This window comes from Gymnodraco acuticeps, unplaced genomic scaffold (genome assembly GCF_902827175.1).
Source record: "Gymnodraco acuticeps unplaced genomic scaffold, fGymAcu1.1, whole genome shotgun sequence".
Classification (NCBI taxonomy): Eukaryota; Metazoa; Chordata; class Actinopteri; order Perciformes; family Bathydraconidae; genus Gymnodraco; species Gymnodraco acuticeps.
Genome location: NW_022989985.1, coordinates 4606644 through 4628667, shown reverse-complemented (window position 1 = coordinate 4628667; position 22024 = coordinate 4606644). Strand labels below are relative to the sequence as shown.

The following is a 22024-nucleotide window of genomic DNA, read 5'->3' as shown; positions in this document are numbered from 1 at the left end:
ATATGTTGGGGTATTACCTAAAACTAGTGCACCTTTTACTACTTTCGGAAATGTTACTATTTGTCTATTATATACATTTGGACTATCTATACTCTGACTAAAACATCTTTAATATATTTACATGTATAACATCTGTACTTTGTCAATTGTAGCATCACTCATTCTGTAGTACTTACTTACTGCACTTTCTGCAAATTATTATACTATGCACATGCATTTCTGATTAATTACCTATAATTTTCCATCTCAGTATTCATTTGTTTTCCACTGAATGAAGTCACAGATTTTAAATGTCTATGATGAAGTTTAACCCCAGAGGAGCAGCTGAGGCTTTGGTTGGACAGCACCGATGTGTGGGTGGGAATCTTGTGTCAGAGATAATTACTGTCATTAATTGTGCAAATAACGGCTATGGCAAAAAAAAAGCCTTGGATGAAATCCAGAGGTCTTTTTGACAATGTAGTTTAAAACCCCTAGGGATCTGTAGTTTTACTAAACATCTTGTGCTGTGTGTTTCACAGAGCCATCAAGAGCCAGATATAAATGTTTATTAGCATTGAAAATGGTGTTGCTATTAAAGGTTTTGCTACTACCTAATACTCAGTAACAGGAGTGTAAGGGATGGGATTTTTAACAGGTTTGACATCTTTGATTTTGAAGCACTTCTCCACCATAGCAGTGAGATCACACACCCATTTAACAAGCAGCACAATACACAGGATATAAATCAACACGATAACTGCATGGCTGGGATTGAACCCATTGGCTGGGATTGAACCTATACCTACTGACTCAAAGTCAAAGTCCCCTCAGCCATATCCTATTTATGGGCTGTATTTCAGAAATGATGAAGTCATAGCCAGAATGTCCCAATCGAGATAACCGTTTTGTTGTTAGAATGGAGTTTGTTTTTTTAAACAGGAACTAAACCTGAAGTTTGGTAAAGTTAGAAAGAAACAGAGGCTTAAATCCAGTTTTTTTTTTTAAATGACATATTCAGGAAACCCGGCACCACACTAGCCTTGAGTTTTTCTGGAACAGATGTGAAAAATGGATGGTTGTTACTGGTGATGAGTTCAAACAAATGTTTTTTAACAATATCTTTGTGTCGCCTTGTAAATCTAATAAACGTAGAAGCCAGTCTTGTACAATTTGACTGGAATATGTACTGGTGTCCTTGGCTGAAGGAGTAAATGGATGCCTAACAACCAGAGGGTTGGTGGTACACATGTGAGATAGTACTTAACTTGAGTATTTTAATTGTATGCTACTTTGTACTTCTACTCAACTACAATTCAGAGGTAAAGTGTGTACTTTTACTCCACTACATTTAATTGTACACCTTTTGCTACTTTGCAGATTGGGATTATTTAGGCCTATGTGAAATATAATCAACACTTAAAGGTGGGTAAATTTGAGAAACCGGCTCGAGATACACTTTTTGTTATAGGCTATTCCATGGAATGCTCTTAACATCCCGATAGCAATGAATATCTTAAGTGCTTTGACAAAAAATCCATAAAAAAATGTCATCTGTGGAAGCCGTAGTATTGTAAAAAGCACGACCAATCATTTTAGCCGGCCCAGCTAAAATAACTGGATGGCCTACCTGCCTGTCAGCCTTCCATCTGTGCACAAATTTATCTCGTGCCCTCATTGGTCTTCTGCGCGTTCGTGTGTGTTGGAGGAGGGGCTCTGTAAGGAAGTGGCAGATTTTTTCCGGTTGTGTATTTTCAAATTCGAGCGCACTCGAGCTGGTTTCTCAAATAGTTACATAATAATAATAGTTACAGCTGAGCTGACAAATGACCCTGCAGCATACAAAGTAATTAAAATAAGCTCTATGTTTACCAGCTGTAAACACATTAATGCATCAATAATTATAATCAAAAGTGTATATTATTAGAAAATTGACCAATCTGTTTAATTAGTACATTTTGATGCTAATACATTTGTACGTTTAATTGAGTAACATTTGCAATGCAGGACTTTTACTTGTAACTGAGTATTCCCAGACTGTGGTATTTGAGAAAAAAGTCAGAATTCTGACTTTAATCTCAGAATTCTGACTTTTTCCTCAGAACAACTTTTTTTGGACTTTTTTCTCAGAATTCTGACTTTTTTCTCAGATCATCAAATTCTGATATTATAGTCAGAATTCTGAGAAAAAAAGTCCAAAAAAAATTGTTCTGAGGAAAAAGTCAGAATTCTGAGATTAAAGTCAGAAAAAAACCAAAACATTTTTTTTTCAAATCCTCCCAACATTTTTTTCATTTGGCCCTAATCCTCTTCCGTACTCTTCCGTACACCTCTGATAAAGAATCGAAATGTACTTTGTATAATATTCGATAAAGCTTTTCTTCCAGTCTTATTTTGAAAAGCCCAACCGGAAGTCATTTAGCGGCTAGCATCGTCTGCTAAGAAAACGCTGTTTTTTTAAAGGGAAACCAAGGTTGTTGAGGTCTGTGGTGGGCTAAGCAGGTTGAAGGTAGGTGGTCTGCTCCTTTGCGTGTACATACTGTTCCTTCTAGCGCGAGTGTTGCTTTCCACTAGCTGTCTTAAGTTTAGCGCCTTGTCGCCTAGGTTAGCGGAAATCAAGACGCGGGCAAGTCAAGACAAGTGGGAAAGTGCAAGCTAACTGGCTAGCTAGGTTGAAGCTAACAAGGCTAACGGTTCCGGTAACCGTTAAGCCGGTAAACGGGAGCCTGTGCTGGGATGCTGTTCCGCTTGTTTTTCGCAGTAGCCAACTATGGATATATTTAATTCTGTATTTGTTTAAGTACATTGTCACAGTGTTATCTAATCTTACAAGTACAGGGGCGAATATTTTGATGAATGGCTGCGGGGGTTGGGGGTGTAATGGCCCCCCGTACAGATACGATATATACACACACACACACACACACACACACACACACACACACACAAAACACAGCATTCAAAGGCTTTATTGTCATATGCACAGTAGCTACAGTGTAGATATGGAAATTATATATTAAGTCCCTGGCTCCTCCAACAATGCAATATAAACATATATATATATATATATATATATATATATATATATATATATATATATATATATATATATATATGACATAACACAACAATAACAAAAAAGGAGTAAGAAGAAACTGAGTAGTGATAAGATTGATTGAAAAGTGTATTAACAGCTTGTATATTGGGTACAGTACAGCTCAAAACATGCAATTGTTAAGGGGATGCAGACCAGAGAAAGACTTTCGTCTTTACATCAGGGTCCCCCATTTCCAATTCATCATAAATGTTGCAGAGAATGTTGGCAGTGACCAAGTCAATAAAGAGGTGTATATATACATGTCAAATAGAACAAGGTAAACAAAGACCGAATGTCAAGACATATTGTACAGTGGAATAAATACAGCTTGTAGTAATACATATATGTGTGAGATGCAAACGGATGAATGCTATGGCTCTTTCTCTCAGGGTAGTTGTGAATTAAAAAATAAATGTCAATATTCAGGGTTCGTACGAGTGCTTGAAATTTGATATGGTGTTTTCAAGGTTGGGAAAGTGCTTGAATTTTGGGAATGGTGCTTGAAATTGCGATAAAGTGCTTGAAAATGTAAATGCTTTACTTTTACAATAAATTGCTGTCTGACTGAATAGTTCGCTTTTTAGATTAAAAGAAAATAATTGCTTCGCTTCTACATAAAACAGCTCCGCTGCGGCCTTCCCGCGCTATGCGCGCGACCTGCAAGTGTTTGTGTTACTCTGACCTGAGCATTCTGATGAGTGATAGATGACTGTGTGCCAGGAGGTTGCAGTTTCAACGAGCGTTGGCTAGCAGAAGACAAATACAAGCCATGGCTAAGACGAGGGTCAAGCCCACGAGTAGCCTCCTGCAAAGTTTGCAAAAATAACGATGCGAGAGTCTGCGCTGACGAGCCACATGAAAGGTACGCCGTAGAAGAGCATTTTAGATTAGGCTAACGTTGCATGTTACGTTTGTTTAAGCTAACGTTAGCTAGCTGATTAGCAAACTCGATTGAGAGATAATATTAATTGCAGGGGACAATCATTTCAGAGGAGCGTACCTATGTTATGTGCGTTACAGTCGCCATCGTGTGGTGTTCAGAGGATGAAGCACTCACGGCATTTCGTGTTATAGTCACGAAATATAATCTATTAATTCGACACAGAGCGATTTTGAAAGCAATGTATTTCTACTGGTAGTTTGTTTCGTGCCTAAACCAAATGTGACTTGCTCTCTCGAAATCAGTCACATTGACCCGAAGACACATTTTCGTTTGTATTACTGGTCTGGGGGAAGCTCGCGAGTGTGTTTGTGTATTTTTGCGTTTGTTTCCCGGGGAAACACTCACAAGAAACACCGGCTGTTGTTATGCTTGCTGTGACGTTAAGTTACTCAGTTCTCTGCTTGTAATTATGCCGAAGCTTCAAAGTTGTATTTATCATCTGAATTTGCCGAAACAAGTTTAATATTCTGAAAGCCAAGAATTGTTTATTTGAAAACAGATGAAAACAAACTGTCTTTATATAAAATTGAAGTATTATACAAGTAAAACTACATGTTGCTTTAATCCCATGTAATTGTAGAATGAACACAGTCTTCCTTTGAAGAAGTATAAGTCAGGTGTCTTGAGTAGTCAGCATTACCTACAAATCATTGTACACATTTGTAAATATTATTTTCCACTTGTTACCATTGTGAGTCTATTTTTATGCAGCTCTGCGTGATTTTGTGGCTACAATTCAGACTAATACACTACCAGAGGTGGAATAAGTACTCAGGTATTGTACTTGAGTAAAAGTATAAGTACTCAGATCTTGTACTTAGCAAAAGTAGAAGTACCAGAGTGTAGGAATACTCTGTCACAGTAAAAGTCCTGCATTCAAAATATTCCTCAAGTGAAAGTAGAAAAGTATTCTCATTAAAATATAGTTAAAGTAGAGACAGTAAAAGTAGTCGTTGTGCAGATTGGTCCATTTCAGAATAATATATATGATATGTTTTATAATGATTGATCATGAAAGTGTTCTCAAAGCTGGTAAAGGTGCAGCTAGTTTGAATGACTTTGTATACTGCAGGGTAGCTGGTGGATTTACTCCAGGTGGAACTAAAGATTTAACACTTGATTATATTTCACATCATTCATCCAGGTCTGTGAAGTAACTAAAGGTATTAAATACATGTAGTGGAGTAGAAGTACACCATGTACCTCTGAACTGTAGTGGAGTAGAAGTACACCATGTACCTCTGAACTGTAGTGGAGTAGAAGTACACCATGTACCTCTGAACTGTAGAGGAGTAGAAGTACACCATGTACCTCTGAACTGTAGTGGAGTAGAAGTACACCATGTACCTCTGAACTGTAGAGGAGTAGAAGTACACCATGTACCTCTGAACTGTAGAGGAGTAGAAGTACACCATGTACCTCTGAACTGTAGTGGATTAGAAGTACACCATGTACCTCTGAACTGTAGAGGAGTAGAAGTACACCATGTACCTCTGAACTGTAGTGGAGTAAAAGTACACCATGTACCTCTGAACTGTTGTGGAGTAGAAGTACACCATGTACCTCTGAACTGTAGTGGAATAGAAGTACACCATGTACCTCTGAACTGTAGTGGAATAGAAGTACACCATGTACCTCTGAACTGTAGTGGAGTAGAAGTACACCATGTACCTCTGAACTGTAGTGGAGTAGAAGTACACCATGTACCTCTGAACTGTTGTGGAGTAGAAGTACAACCATGTACCTCTGAACTGTTGTGGAGTAGAAGTACACCATGTACCTCTGAACTGTAGTGGAGTAGAAGTACACCATGTACCTCTGAACTGTAGTGGAGTAGAAGTACACCATGTACCTCTGAACTGTTGTGGAGTAGAAGTACACCATGTACCTCTGAACTGTAGTGGAGTAGAAGTACACCATGTACCTCTGAACTGTAGTGGAGTAGAAGTACACCATGTACCTCTGAACTGTAGAGGAGTAGAAGTACACCATGTACCTCTGACTTGTGTTTACTGCCAACCTAAAAGTACCTCAAAAATAGTAATCAATAATGTATTGAAAAGTTATTTGGCTGATTGTTTTATATTGGCTCAGACAGGTTATATGGGACATACAGATGGGTCACTCATTTTGAAATATTAAACTTAGTTTTCTTTTCTTTAATTTTTCATCCTCGTGTAGAATGCTATTATGAAACACACATTTGGTTGTTTATAGCATAAAGAACATCTGATTTAATGTGAGGTAGGGAAATAATCATTTGAGTATGTGTATATAAATATGTAATTTACAACAGCTGTAAGATGCTTGAAAAGCTGGAAAATGCACCTTGAAAATGCTTGAAAAGTGCTTGAATTTGACTTTGGAAAAGGTGTAAGAACCCTGAATATTAGTTATACTATATATCTTGCCTTCTTGAAATCTATTAAATGTGCAACTGGTTTGTGAACTTTAAAAAGTAGCATAACGTGAAAATACTCAACTGAAGTAGAAAATTGTACTTGTACAAAAAAAGTACAGTACTTGAGTAAATGTACTTGTGTTACATTCCACCACAGTCTACTGTCCGTACACTGTTGTGTGTATTTGCAGGATTTGTTACCGTGTTGTTGTAATTTATTTTGATAGTAATAATATTTAAAAGATGTGTAGTAGCATGTCAACTCACCGACTGTGTCAATGTTAACGGACAAGGTATTTTTAAATTGAAAAACTAATTGAGGAGCTGCTTTTTTGATGACTGACATCAAAACACAAAAAAGAAATGTTGAATCGTTAATCTTTACAAGTTATTTATCATCCGGTATTTTATTTTTCGCACAAAGTTATTCTATTTGAAGCAGATAAAGAATAATACCGGGCCATTTTGTAAAAACATGTGTATAGTCTCTCATGAATGCATTCACACCACATTTTTACAAGTAATAGGATCTTAAAGTGACTATTTGTTGAAAGTGTCTGGCTTCTGCAACCCCTAACGGCTGTATCAACCCAGCAAAACACTTTTCACCTGTTGTGGTTCATCAATGTCAGGCGATTGGCTGTTTTGTGTGACCTAAAGCTGCCTGTTTTTATATTTTCTTTATGTCTTCTACCCGCTGAGATTGGCAAGCGTCACTATCTGTTGTGAACACTGTAAAACCACCTTGCTCTTGCAGTGAGTGTTATTGCCTTTGCATAGAGGGCCATATTTGACAGTACTTTAAAAGCCTTTGTAAGCACTCTTCCGCTACTTACTATATACATTCAGAAGAGTGAACATTTACTATTAAGAAGAACCGTGAGAGGAAATGGCTACACGTCAATGTTTCGTGCGGGAGAGCAACATGGAAAGCTGCATGTGAACACATCATCATGCATATCTAGTCTCCGTGCTTGTTTATGTAAATTACCTGACAAGAAGAACACAATTTAAATAAAGGAATTCATCTGGAAATGTAACTCAAGGGATAACATGTACCTGTAATGTAACATTGTTGACTTGAATTGCAGATTATGGGGAAGCTTTAACCCTTTATTCTTTTTAAATAAATAGGATAAGCTTTTTTTTGGCAAACTTAAAATTTCTAACGGCTTGTCCATTTATTTAATTTTTTTAAGTAAAGGTCAAAATACCCTATGTTGGCTGAAGGTTTACATTTGACGGGAAACCATGGTTACAACCAGAGCAACCTGTAAAGACCCTGTCAAATATATTAACCTGTTTTAGATGAGAGTATGGAGAAAACCAAAAAAGGTTTACAAGACTCTTGCAAAACTGTGACAAAAGTGGCCAGCGGCACAATCCAAATAAACTGATTAACAAAAGCTGTTGAACTGCTGCCAGATGTGATGTTGAGAGGAAACATTTGGGTACTCACTATGACTCAAGGTCGGTTTGTTTAATGATGTCCATGCAGATGGAGGAGCTTGTGTGGCAGATGGCCTTGGGACGGCACCATTCATTGTCTCCTAGACTAGAGTATGGAGGGTATCAACAATAGAGTGGTGCAGTGACGAGTCCTAAAACCCGGAAGTGAGTTAGCATTTTACCACTACCGGTTCCCTCGTCTGAGTCAATGGGATTTCTCCATAGGATTTTGGAAAATAGCTGTAAATAAGGTCTGTGGTTGACACAAATTTAAGAGACGGATCACGTTTTGTTATACGACATTAAATACATGAGCAGTGACCCCACTGGTGATTTCTGATGAAACACCCAGGATCTCCTTCAGTGGCCGTTTCCCAATCTCGAGGATGCTGGCTTGGTAGTCGCGTACTTCCAAGTCACTTCCTTCAGAAACGAAGCAAGTATGCTTCCAAGCCACGGCTTTGGAAAACGAAGAAGAATGGAACAGGCTATCAAGTGTGCCACTCTCTCTAACGGTTTCAACATAAACTGTACCGAAAATAAATACCTCACGATGTCAATCTAATTATGAACTTGCTTTACTTTCACGGAACACATTTTTGGTGATAACAAATGTAACAAAGTAACATATTTGCCAACACATGTTCTACGCTACTACATACTTACTAGGGGCTTGGCCGATTATCGGGGCCGATATTCCGCATTTGACTGATTATCGGTATCGGCCTTTTTTTATATCAAATTGCCGATACAACTTTGGCTCTGATGCGGCCGTTTCTCTGGCTGCAGTCACCACTCTCTGTACACGAGAAATGTCGCGCCCACAGCGCTATCTGATGGGCTATTACTGAAGTGCCAATCAACACTGAAGATTTTCCGGGCGGGAGCCAGCCAGAGAGGCGGGACCTTCTCAGATTACACTACAGGCAGGTGCGAAAGAACGCAGACACAGACTGAAGCAAGCAGCAGCACTGAGCGGCAGAGCCATACATGTGTTAAACCGAAGTTCAATAAACATCCCAATCCCCTCAAAAACACCACGATCTTATGATCCAATTCTATCATTTTCCCAGTTACACAGGGACGAGGGAAGTCAGTCAGAGTTGGGGGTGCGTCCAGCGTCTCGCAGCGGAGTAACTGGTGCGGAGGGGGGCTGCGAGTGGAGGGAGCCTTGCAGTTTTTCAGGTTGATATGTGAAGCTCATTAGCTAGCCAACATGTATCAAGCAAATGTTTAGCAAAAATATTAGAAGTGAGGCTACTAGACTAACGTTAGGTCTACTGTAATAGCCTCACTTTTAATATTTTGCAAAACATTAGCTAGAACTAGTGTTTTGTAGTTGCTAGCAGCTTATTGGGATGTTATGCTAGATAGACAGGCATTGTTTTGATATAATAAATTAAGCATTATTGTTAGTTAAGTAGGGGTGTAACGGTTCACAAACATTTCGGTTCGGTACGTACCTCGGTTTTTTGGTCACGGTTCGGTTCGGTACGTTTTCGGTACAGCAGAATTTTTTTTCACAGAACAAAACATATATATATTTTTTTTTTTAATTATTATTAAACTGTGAATAATGTATTCACTCAAATAAATACAAAATATAATAAAATAAACATTAAGGTGCAGCATTTCGATGAACTGAAATAATCTGTATTTGAACTTTACTGTAGGCTACTAGTACTCACAAAACATAAACTATTAGTTTTGGGTTTTTAATTATTATTAAACTGTGAATATTCACTCAAATAAATACAAAATATAATAAAATAAACATTAAGGTGCAGCTTTTCGATGAACTGAAATAATCTGTATTTGAACTGTACTGTACTAGCACCTAAGCAGCCAGTTTGACATTATGACTTGCTTGTCATTGTATTTTCATGTTTTTTTAAAGAAAAATGAACTTGTCCACATTGCTTGCTGAAAGGGCAGATCTGCTGGCACTAACAATGTCTCCTGCTGTGGAGAACACCCTCTCGCTAGGGACAGAGGTAGCAGATACAGCCAGGTAGCGCTTTGCTAACATGGCAACATAAGGATATTTGGCGTTTGTAATAGCTTTGGCTCGGTCTGATCTTTTTGCGAGTGGTGGAGGCTTACATGCTAGCGGGAGTTGGGTTTTCACTTCAGTCTTTTTTCTTTTGGTACCGGTGATATTCACGTTCGGGTGATGCCTTTTCAAGAGTGTGCAAGTTTGATGTATTGCCAGCCGCGTAACTAATTTTAGTTGAACAATGCCGACAAACAGCTTTGGTTCGGTCCACCTGTCTTTGTCCTTCATCCTTGTACGTAACTACGAAACCAAAATGTTCCCAAACCGGAGACTTCAATGATGCTGGAGGATTTTCGAGCTCAACTTTATCTGCGTTCGCCATTAATTTTCGATAGTTCCTCAAATTACTGACTACATTTGAACGCATCCCTCTGACCAGCTCTCATAGTATGCCTCTCATCCAATGAAATGACTTGCTCGCTCTATGACGCGTTGAACCCAATGTGACCAAATTACTCTGAATGCTGCGACGCAGCACCTGAGATTACTTCCAAAAAGTTGTTCACGTTCTCAATTTTTTACGTTTAACGTTATATTCGTTCGGTACACTTCGGTACACACCTGTACCGAACCGAAGGGCCCGTACCACGTGTACCGTTACACCCCTATAGTTAAGCATGTCACCCTGCAGCCCCACTTCTTGTCTCTCTCTAACTCATTGCAGATGGCTGCACTAAAGAAAAGGGCACAGAGAGGAAACCAGTTGTAAGATGTTTAAAAGTTCATTAAACATAATATATGCTTAAATGCATTTCAAAGAAGTTGTGTTGGAGTTTGTGTTATTCTACATTTTGACACCAAGATTTTCTGATTTTACTGCAAATGTATATCGGTTCCAAATATCGGTTATTGGTCTCCTTGATTACTAATAATCGGTATCGGCCTTGAAAAAGCCATATCGGTCGATCCCTAATACTTACATTTAAATGTATGCTGCGTCGGTTCAGCCATTCCCCGCAAGGGTTTTTGAAATTGGTCCGTGCGCAAAGCATTGTGGGGATTTTAAGGACGTGAAGTTTACCCATGTGCAGCCTCGAAATGTCCCCCAAACCAAGGACGCGGCCTCAGTGGAATTCCAAGTATGCTGGAGATTGGAACAGTACTTCGGCGGCACTCGATGACGTAGCATTCTTGAAATATTGGCTTGGAAGCCAGTATCCTCGAGATTGAGAAACGGCCACTGTCCTCTATTTACACGTCTTGCATGCTAGATGATGAAGATGCACCTCCCCCTGTCTCTTTTTAAGCCTCTGATTTGCTTTCTCCAAAACTTGTTGCCAAAACTGTGAAGTCCTTGCATTTCCTGAGGCCAAGTAGAAGGATCAAATACTAAGAAATGATCACATGCCTTGAAGTCATATCTGATTTCAGATGTGGGAAGTTAGTACACTTATTCAAGTACTGTACTTAAGTACAATTTTGAGATATTTGTACTTTACTTGACTTTGATGCTACTTTGTTCTTCTACTCCACTACAGTCCAGAGGTAGATGGTGTACTTCTACTCCACTACAGTCCAGAGGTAGATGGTGTACTTTTACTCCACTACATGTATGTAATACCTTTAGTTACTTTACAGATGTGAATTAATGATGTGAAATATAATCCAGTGTTAAATCAGACTTTAGTTCCACCTGGAGTAAATCCACAAGCTACCCTGCAGTATACAAAGTCATTCAAACTAGCTGCACCTTCACCAGCTTTGAGAACACTTTCATGATCAATCATTATAAAACATATCATATTATTCTGAAATGGACCAATCTGCACAATGACTGTAACAGAGTATTCCTACACAAGATCTGAGTATTTCTTCCACCTCTGTCTGATTTCAAACTCTTCCATTAACACCCTAAGTAAGTTTGTTGTAAACGAAACTGCAGCAGCTTGACCACAGAGCGTGAGCGTTGTGATCAGCTGATTTTGCACAGTTCTCCAATGTTTGCGCGGGGCACAGAATGTGCACGGGGGAGTCTCCCGTCTCTGTTGTTCATACCGACGTTAACTCTGTCTGTGCACACGGTGAACAAGTCTGTCGTCCAGCAATCTAAGCCTCTGCCTCCTGTAAAGCTTCACAGGTCCGTCGGTTATGTCCGGCTCGGCCAGCACCCAGTTACAGTACAATCAGTCATAGAAAGTCAGAATCATTTTAGCAGGGAGCTTAATGTCTTTGTTTTTTTTGTATATGTCTTGTAGTTTACTCCATTGAGTGTTGACAAGAAACACGTTTAGACAAAATATGTGTTTTTGTTTTGAGGTACGCAAAGGCGCGTCGTGACGTTACGCAATTCAGATTTGTGCCGCGCATGCGTACCTGTGTATGTATACCATTTTTTTTTAATTGACCAGAAAACTTTTAAAGGTCTGGTTTTGCAGAAGTAAGACTTTTCCCATTTAGCTTACCCTGAATTTTGCTATGTCTCTATACTAACAGGAAATAGGATTAGCATTACTGATTGACAAACTGCTTTTAAAGCATCTAAAACTGTTGAAATTAGACACCCCAACACCACTGATTCAACACAGACCAGAGGCGTGCTCTAAATGGTTGTGTCAAGGTTTATTACACCTTTCAACAATCACAAAAGACAGCTATTATAATATATTAAAACATCTTGTTTAACACTGCTTTATTTGATAGTTTTTTGTAAGTTTGACCCCTCTCCAATTCAAGGGCTCCTTTTCATCTGGATGAGTTCATGACGAGTTCATCCTGTGCACTGTATATTCCCACTGAGCAGAGGACACACTTGCCTGTGTAAAATGATCCGTGTTGTTCCACCTCCACCACGGAGCTGACCTTGGCTGAGTCCTCATTCTCACGAGGACCCTTTCCCGCGTAGTTTTAGCCGCTTATTTCTCTTCAAGAGGTGCTTGTCCTTCTGACTCACAGTTTGTGTGTCAGAGATGAAGTCACCTTTAAAAGATAAAACAAGCTAGCGTAAACAAGTCTAATGCACATTACTGGTCCGTTCTGTTTTTGGATCCCCTTTCTTAACCATTTACAGTAAACACTAGATTTTAGACCTCACACACATAAAAAGGTCGTTTTAAAGTCTGCAACTACAAAGAGGATCATTTATTGACATTGCACAACACATGGTTTTGCGACACAATGCAGTTATACTCTCATTTGGCTGCAAAAGAACAACTCATGATTATTTATGAATCATTTTCTGAATGAATCATTTGGTCAGTAAAATCCATAGAACAGTGAAAACTATTCATCCCAGTTTAACAAAGACCAAGGTGTTGTCTTGCAATGTCTTGTGTTGTCAGTCCAAAACCCACATATATCATCATATTTGAAATGTTTCGAACCAACCTAGTCGGAAAAAAATGTTGGTCTTTTTCCCATCGCTTGACTAATCATTTCAGCTCTTCCTTATTATGTCAAACATTTGTTAAACCAGTTACAGTCAACACCAGGTTAATGTTTTATCTGTTCAGAATCAAGTTGCAAGAGTTTCTCTTTCCTAAAAACAGTTTTCCACTGTTATAGTTTAACAATGAAAGAGTGAGCAGTATCCAACAAGAGGCTCAGATTGTCCAATAATCTGCTCTCTAGTTGAGATGCACCAATACAACTCATTACAATTACAGCATGAGAAAAGATTTGTTGTGATGTGAAAATGTTTTTGCAACATGCCCTGACGTCTTACTAGTAACTTACTGTCACGCAGACACACAACATACGACGTGCATATCGGCCTGTCAGCTGTCAACTTGTCTGTGTCGCAATTAGCTTTTTGTTGTTTCTCATTCTTTAAAGTGAACTTGTACGTCACGACAAGATAGACCCAATAGAGCTGCGATATTGCATTTTGAGCGACAAGTAACTGGCTTTAAGTGGCAGTGGGGGCTGAGAAACACAATTAAACGGACTGGGAAAACGGACACTGACAAAAAGGTGAAATCCAAGTCTTCCTTTCTGGGCTGAAAGGACATGATTATTTATTTTCATTTAACATCAAGAAATGAAATGCAGCCAGTTATATTCCCATTCTGCTACATTAGAAAAACAAAACAACTTACAATTATTTCTTCAATGAGTCAGAGGTGATGTCTTTAAATGTCCTGTTGTGTCAGTACAACACCTAAGGATATTTACTTATAGTATTAAACAGAGAACACGGCAAATCTCCACATTGCAGGGACTGAAGAGAAGCATTTTTGCTATTTACATATATATATAAAATGAAGCTAATTGAACAATAACTGCATTTTTCTAATAATAATAATACTTTTTAGATAGGCAGTTTATTGATCCCAATGTGGGAAATGTTTGCGTTGCAGCAGCGTAAAAAATACAAGTCAATGTACATAAGAGAAATTAAGACACAAGAAATAAACAGTCCAAAATATTTCAGAAATAAAATAGCATTAAAAAAAGTTAAAGAATATAAAATAAAAAATATACATGCATGTGGAAATACAAATGTCCAGTAACAAATATAATGCAGGATATTATTGTGCAAGAATGGATTATTCAAAAATGAAATAGAATATGAATGTAAAATGTACAGTGGGAGTTTAAGTCCAGTTATTACAAGAAGCTATGGAGCAGAGAGGTCTCTGCCAGCCAGAGGTGATTTGTTCTGGAGAGTTACTTTCTCTGTTGATTTACTGATCTTTGCAGCACTACTTCCTTACGCAGTAACTCCTGATGTGTACAGATCAGTGCAGTTGGATTGAGTGTGTATAATATCCAGGGTTTCCCACACATAGACTATACCTGGGCGGGCCGCCCAGGTATATTAACGGCCGCCCAGGTATATTTCGCGACCCATTTTTTTTTTTATAACATTTTTTTTTAATGTTTTTTTTTTTTTATTCGTCCGTGACCATGACGCCATCTGCGATCGATTAACTTGTAGACAATGATCCCTCGCTCCCTTGCTCTGATCTCGCCTCCTTCTGGCCTGTTAAGTGGCCTGCCTCACACAGGGTGACTGGCTGTCCACATGATGTGGCCTGCCGACATGGCCACTGTCATACAGATCATAAATCATAGCCCTTGATTGGTCTCTGTGTGTCATTCAAGCTCGGGATAACCTCAGCTCAGGTGAGGTAAAGGACTCTCTGAGTGTTTAGATAGTTAACTTAGTCTAAGTTCTCAGTGGGTCTCAAACGGTGTGGTCACCATTTATGTAAACACATATTTCCATTTGAGAGGGTAGTGATTGGTCTAATGGATAGTGAGGTGGGCTGAAGATCGGAAGGCTGTGAGTTCAAATCCCGCCAGGAACACCAGCACTAGTGTGCCCTTGAGTAAGGCACTTAGCCCTTAGTTACTCCAGGGAGAATGTCCCTGTAATCGGTCATTAGAAGTCGCTTTGGATAAAAGCGTCAGCTAAATGAAATGTAATGTGATTAGTAAAATATGCATGAATAAATAAATAAAAAGTTAACTAGGTGAAAAAAGGTAAGATACACTTTTAAAACGTGTTGAGAGAAAACTAGTCTTTGCTGCTGCCTCAAAGAGGAGCAGGGGGAGAGGATGGAGAGGGGGGAGAGGAGGGAGACAGGAGAGGCTGATTCAGGAGCACAGACACACTCACAACTATAAATGAACCAAAAATAAATTAACAAGTTTCAGTGTTTTTTTCATATTGGAAATGGTATGTTGTTGGTTATGGCCTTGATTTTATGATTATTGAAATGTATACAGTTCTGTTTAATATAGGTGTTTCCATAGATCTAGTCTCTTTATTTTCCCCTCAAAATGCAGGGATTGCAGGATTGATGCATTTAACTCCAAAATAAAAAATAAAATCTTACCGGGGGGGCATGCCCCTGGACCCCCCTAGAGGATTTGAGGTCGACCCCCACTAAAAATCACATGGATAGGTTCCTAAATACATTAATAAATACATTTATTTTTTTAAATAGTAACCCATTTCCATATGTTCATGTGTGGGTAGTAGATTTAAACTATAGGGCTATCATTATGGGCCCTGCCTGTACCTGTTCGCTCTGCCATCGCGTGAAGGGTCTGCTAAACAGAAAGGTTAATGTTGTTGCACGTCACCTCAACCCCCCCCCCCGCTACCACCACCCCCCAAAGTATATTTCAGATCTGTGGGAAACACTGGCAGTTAATGGACCAGCACCAGAGGCATTCCCATACACACAGGCGTTGGAGCTGTTCTTCATGAAATCCCAGAAGGATGAAGTGCTCTGACAAACAGTGCCATCTTTGCGCAAAATGATTATACCGGAATGAAAAGTCAATAAATAATGTTGTTAAAACTTTTTTTTTTTTTCGCGCACCCCCCCCCCCCCCCCCCCCCCTCTCCTTGCCACCACCCGCCCAAGTATATTTCATATCTGTGGGAAACACTGATATCTAATGAAACCCTCCCCTCTCGTTGCAGGTTGCTGCTGGCTGCAGGGCCCTGTGGAGCAGAATAGCTGTGCCATTCCCCCTTTTTTCCTCTCATGTCCCCCCCTGTGTGTTTCCCTGTGTGTTAGTGACCCCACACCCCACCCGCCCCCCACCTGATCCCTCCTGTCGTGTCGCCACTCCAGCCCGAAGCCCCCCTCTCACCCCATGCTTGGAACAAAGTCCGCTCACTGCCAGCCCGATGACTGCCTGGATCGTCCTGCCTGTCAGCCTGTCTGCCTTCTCCATCACAGGGATATGGATAGTGTGAGTGTACTACACTTCCTGCATCACATGGGCTGTGTGAGGGCCTTCTTTGTTGGGGTGTGTAACTGGGTATCACCGTGGAGATGCACCAATCGATAGCTTTTCATTTGTCACACCTGTAAGTCCAAAATAAGCTGTTGAGGAAATGACAGTAAGTATGTTGCTATAAAAACAGTTGCATCTGTTTTCTTCTGCGGAAAGAAAATCTATTTTTTTCTTGTATTTTATTTGTCCAGTAACCTCAAGCTCTTTTATTTTGAAATTAGTTTCAGTGATAGGACAGTTTTGTAATCATTTGGTTATTTAGGAAGTTGTTTAATAGTCAGTGTTTTATGATATTATGATATGATATTTATAATAACCATCTGAACTCCTACTTTCCATGAAAGAAAAAGTACAAAGATGTTTGTGAATGCTGTCAGGAATAGTTATTTGAAAGTAAAAATATCATAATCAGCAGGTAAGAGTTATAAAATCAGGAATGGACCAAGAAACCTGCAATGGGTGCAGCTCTAATCACAAGATATTCACATGATCAACAAATACAAGACAGTGATGCATAAGGGAATGTGTCGATGCTCAGATATTCAACTGAAATCTTCACACTGTCGAGCACTATTTGAGTATTTTCACATGCTCCTGTGAACATCCTTTCACGCTGGATGACCTTTTCCCCTGAAGCCCAGTGTAATCTAGTTTCTCGATAACACTTTGTGTCATCAGGGATCAGTACCCCGTGTTTGACATTTGCCACTTCTGTGTCCTTGCCCCTCAGCTACGCCATGGCTGTGATGAATCACCATGTTTGTCCTGTGGAGAACTGGTGAGTGATTCTCCTCTCTTGATCTGATGAAAGGGGCACCAGGCCCTTATTATCCCAGATTGTGGACACAGTCTGATTCCACATCACTAGAACATGTACTGAACTAATTGTGTGTCTGCTGCAGGTCTTACAATGTAACGTGCATAGAGGAGCTGGCCCGACCAGGCTTCCCCAAGACGTGCTGCACCATCCAGGACATCCCCCTCATCAGGTCAGATATTCTTCTTCCTTTCTGCAGAACACAGAAACACATTTTGCATGAATTAGCACCTTGTTATGTTGTGGCTCTGTCAGTCATTACCCCACACTCTGCATCAACTGCATTAGTTTAATCTGCAAATAAGCCTCTAACCACGGGCAAGCACTCTTGTAAAAAGGCATCATGGGACCAACTGACATTTCCTCAGTGTTTGTAGAGGAAAGGTCTCATAGATATCATCATATTCTTGAATAAGGACGCTCACGTAACTCATGAGTAATCAAAATGACTTAATTAGTTCATATTCATTCTGAATGTTCATATACTGTATGTCTTGGGAGAAGTACAGACAGATGGTAAAAGGACGGAGCTATATTTAGGTATAGGTTATACTACCTTTTAATACTAACAGCTGTTTTGTTTTCATTTGCTCCAGTAAATGTGGCTCCTTCCCTCCTGAAAGCTGCCTGTTCAGCTTGATCGGCAACGTCGGGGCCTTCATGGGTAAGGCATCTTTTGAACTGGAATTATAACCATGTAGTTCTGTCATTAATAGAAATGATGCGTGTGCTTGAGTTCTGTCTGTATGTAGGAATATATTTGCCATTTTGCTTATTTGCCCTGGGTTGATGATGAGTTTAAATCCACTCTTATGTCTCTACAACACAATGTCAGATTGTCATTTTAAAGGAGACATGTCATGGCCATTTCCACCGATCATAATTCCATTGTTGAGGTCTACCAGAATAGATTTATATTGTGCAATTTTCCAAACTCACATTGGTTTCTCATACAGCATCTCTGTAAACGACGTGTATTCACTGAATTTCACTCTCTGCCTTTAACGGCTCGTTGGAGCTCCAATAGCGCCAGCCCCCACCCTCCCTGTGAGCAGTGTGCTCTGATTGGTCGGGACGTTGTGAATCGCGCTGAGCTCCGTGGAGGTGTGGTTTCCTTGTTTAGCGATACACAGCGAAACACAGCCAAACTCATCCTGAGCACACACAAAGTCACAGCCGAAGTATAAACAATAAGTGTGGCTTGATATTGGGTAAGAAAAAGGTTGATAAACGCTGTAAGAATGGGTCTGTAGAGAGAATGGGTCTGCAGAGAGAATTTCGCCGCGATCCCAACTGTCACTAGATTGTGATAGTCTCCCTGAGATGTCTCAGGAGGTTAAAAATGCCTGTAACACTAAAGTGGATTGGTCCAAGCTCACAAATGAGGATAGGCTATTGTACTATGGGAGAACTGATGTCCTATTGAGTGATGTATATCTACCCAAAGTGGCAACTCTGTGTGTTGATGTGGGTTGTAATGAAAACTCTCACCGTGAAGACCTCTGTAACATGTATGATTGTATTGTGGGAGCTGTATGGGAGGCCAGTAGACCGTGCTGTACCTACTCTAGGAAGAGACACAACGTCAAGCCAGGGTGGAATAAACATGTGGCTGATCAATACGCTGAAGCCAAGAATGCTTTTGGGGCCTGGGTCCAGGCAGGTAGGCCCAGAGAAGGGCCTGTCCTGGATCTCAAAAAGCGTACAAATGCTAGATATAAATATGCAGTTCGTTATGTCAACAAACACACAGAAACATTGAGAGCGGACTCTATGGCTGAAAAGCTGCTTCATAATGATGTGACTGGCTTCTGGAAGGAGGTGAGAGCTCTGAACAGGGCCAGTACGTCATTACCGTGTACCATAGAGGGAGTCTCTGGAGCCGATAACATAGCTGAGTTGTGGAGGCAACATTACTCTAATATACTTAATTGTGTTAAAAGTGACCCCTACAAAGTTGGTGATGTTGTGAAGAGTGACACAGTGGGAATCACAGCTAAAGAGGTTTATCGAGCAATTGCACAGCTAGCTGATAATAAAGCATGCGGCTCTGACCGAATCACTGCAGAGCACCTTAAACTGGCAAGCCCGAAGGTTGCAGTTCTTCTTGCCATTTGTTTTACCGGCCTCATGACTCATGGTATGTTGCCAGACTCCATGTTGACTGTTACTTTGGTGCCTGTCATTAAGGACAAAGCGGGCAAGGTAGGGAGCTTGGATAATTATAGACCAATTGCTCTAGCCAGTGTGTTATCCAAAGTCTTGGAAAGAATTTTGTTAGATAGACTATGTTCCTATTTATGTACCTCAGATAACCAGTTTGGCTTCAAGGCTAAGCATGGTACTGAGCTATGCATCTATGCTTTGAAGGAAATGGTAGAAAACATATAGAAGACAGAATTCCACTGTTCTGATTGGTTTCATTGATGCCTCTAAGGCTTTTGACCGAGTTAACCACCATCAACTGTTTTTAAAATTGAGACAAAGGGGTGTGCCTAACAGTATAAATAGAATCCTGGCTTATTGGTATGCCAACCAGAGCATGCGGATCAAATGGGGGAATGCAGTCTCTGCGCCATTTGGTGTTGGTAATGGAGTCCGCCAGGGGGGGCTCCTCTCACCATGCCTTTTTAATATCTATATGAATGATCTATCAGATGATTTAAGTGTCTGTAAAACAGGGTGTGTGATTGGTAATGTGATTGTAAACCATCTTATGTATGCCGATGATCTGGCTATTGTTTCTCCTAGCAGTGCTGGTTTTCAACAGTTGCTAAATGTTTGTTCTGATTACGGAGTCAAATTTGACGTTAAATACAATGCTAAGAAGAGCGCTGTAATGATCTGCAGAGCAAAAGGGGATAAGAACTAGGGCTGTGCGATTATGGCAAAAATCATAATCACGATTATTTGGTCAATAATTGATATCACGATTATTTTGACGATTATTCATTGACCATTTATTGAACTTTAAAACAAATAATATTTTACCAATAAACAAGATCAATAAATGTGTTGGAGCGCACTTCCAAAACCATACTAAACATATATTAATATGATAAATAAAAATAAATTAGACCAAAATAAATGAAATCCAATATGTTGCAGTGCATTGTCACAACCTACTGAAAACTCCTTAACATATAGCCAACATTTTGGTAAAACATATTCATCATATTCCACTCAGTTAAATGTTGAAGGCTGGCCAACCGTCATGGTCCAGAAGTAACAGGAAATAAATGTTGAACTACAATTTAAGACCAAATAAAAATGTCTAGGCCACCATGGCAAATGCTGGTAGGGCTGCTCATGTCATCTCTTAAAGATGTTTTGCAAGAAACACCAGCCTGTTTACATGGTCTGGTTTCAGAGATGAGCGCAGGCAGGTGACAATATTGCCACCTGTACTGAAGACCCTCTCTGAAGAGGAACTTGTGGCAGTGCTGCCACATATGACACAGGAAAAAAGCTACACAGTAATCTGCTGCAGCAACAGTGCAATACAAAAGACAACATTAATAGAATCAAACCCATTTTTTGTTGCATTTTATTAGAGTATAAAAAGAAATGCCTTTAAAATAGGATGCAAGCAACACTAGTTTCTGAACTGATAGACTATAATCAATTTAAACAGAACAGATCTTAATGTTTGCATTCTTATACCATTTTGTACAATAATTATCATGAATAAATTCAAACAAACTAAAACTTACAGCAGATTAATAACGGTATCTAAATTGAGTTTTTATTATATCAAAAACCTGTTGAAATGATTCTGTTATTTTTACTGTCCCACAAAAGCGCGTCGCAGCCTCCAGGAATGCTTCTTTCATAACTTCGCCGTCTTCGAAAGACTTCATGTGTTTCGCAAGAACGTGACTGACGCGATAAGATGCTCTGGTAGCAGCCTTGCTCTTGTTGTTGGGCCTGGTGAAAATGGACTGCTGTGCATTTAGCTGTGCTCTCAGGCCCCTCCCCTTTTGGGAGCGTAGGGCAGAATTAGGAGGGAATTCCGTCTCGTAGCGTTTGTGCACTGTTTTGAAATGCCGCTCCTAAATGACCCTTCTTCGATAAAGCCACGCTCGCATTGCAGATGAGACAGACGGACTTTGAATTGGAATAGATACAAAAATAATCATCCTCCCACTCGGAGTGAAAATGATATAATTTGGGCTTTTTTGCTTCTGCCATAATTGCGGTCTTGTGTGTGTGCGGACTGTCACTCCTGTTGACCATCCATGCTGTTGACACGGACAAAGTCAGCGAACTAGTGCACTGCTCACCAGCCACGCCCCGACACATGGGGTGAGGCCGGCCAATCACAAAGCTTTGATGCGTTCAAGTGCATTATTCTGGCACGGGAACATTATGTTACAGGACATTAACGATAAAACAGAATATTGTTGTTCTATTTTTAGACACATCTCGCGATCGACTGGGAATCTCCCCGCGACCCTTCTTTTTAACTAGTTGCTGCTCTTGTTCTGACATCTTCGCTTGCGCTGAACACTCACAACACATGTCACTCCCACGTGGCCGAGTGGGCTTTTAGGGAGGGGCGAAAGCGCACCCAGCAAAATAATCGT

General features: G+C 40.0%; 1 protein-coding gene across 1 annotated transcript in view; it reads left to right on the top strand.

Moving 5' to 3' along the window:
• The first annotated feature begins 2386 nt into the window (after window positions 1-2386).
• Window positions 2387-22024, top strand: part of tmem150aa (transmembrane protein 150Aa) — a 31390-nt gene continuing 11752 nt past the window's right edge. Inside the window, exons 1-5 of the mRNA XM_034212662.1 lie at window positions 2387-2488; window positions 16302-16576; window positions 17352-17399; window positions 17524-17610; window positions 18035-18102. Of these exons, the coding sequence (XP_034068553.1) occupies window positions 16512-16576; window positions 17352-17399; window positions 17524-17610; window positions 18035-18102 (268 nt within the window). The 5' untranslated portion in view covers window positions 2387-2488; window positions 16302-16511. The remainder of the gene's footprint in view (window positions 2489-16301; window positions 16577-17351; window positions 17400-17523; window positions 17611-18034; window positions 18103-22024) is intronic.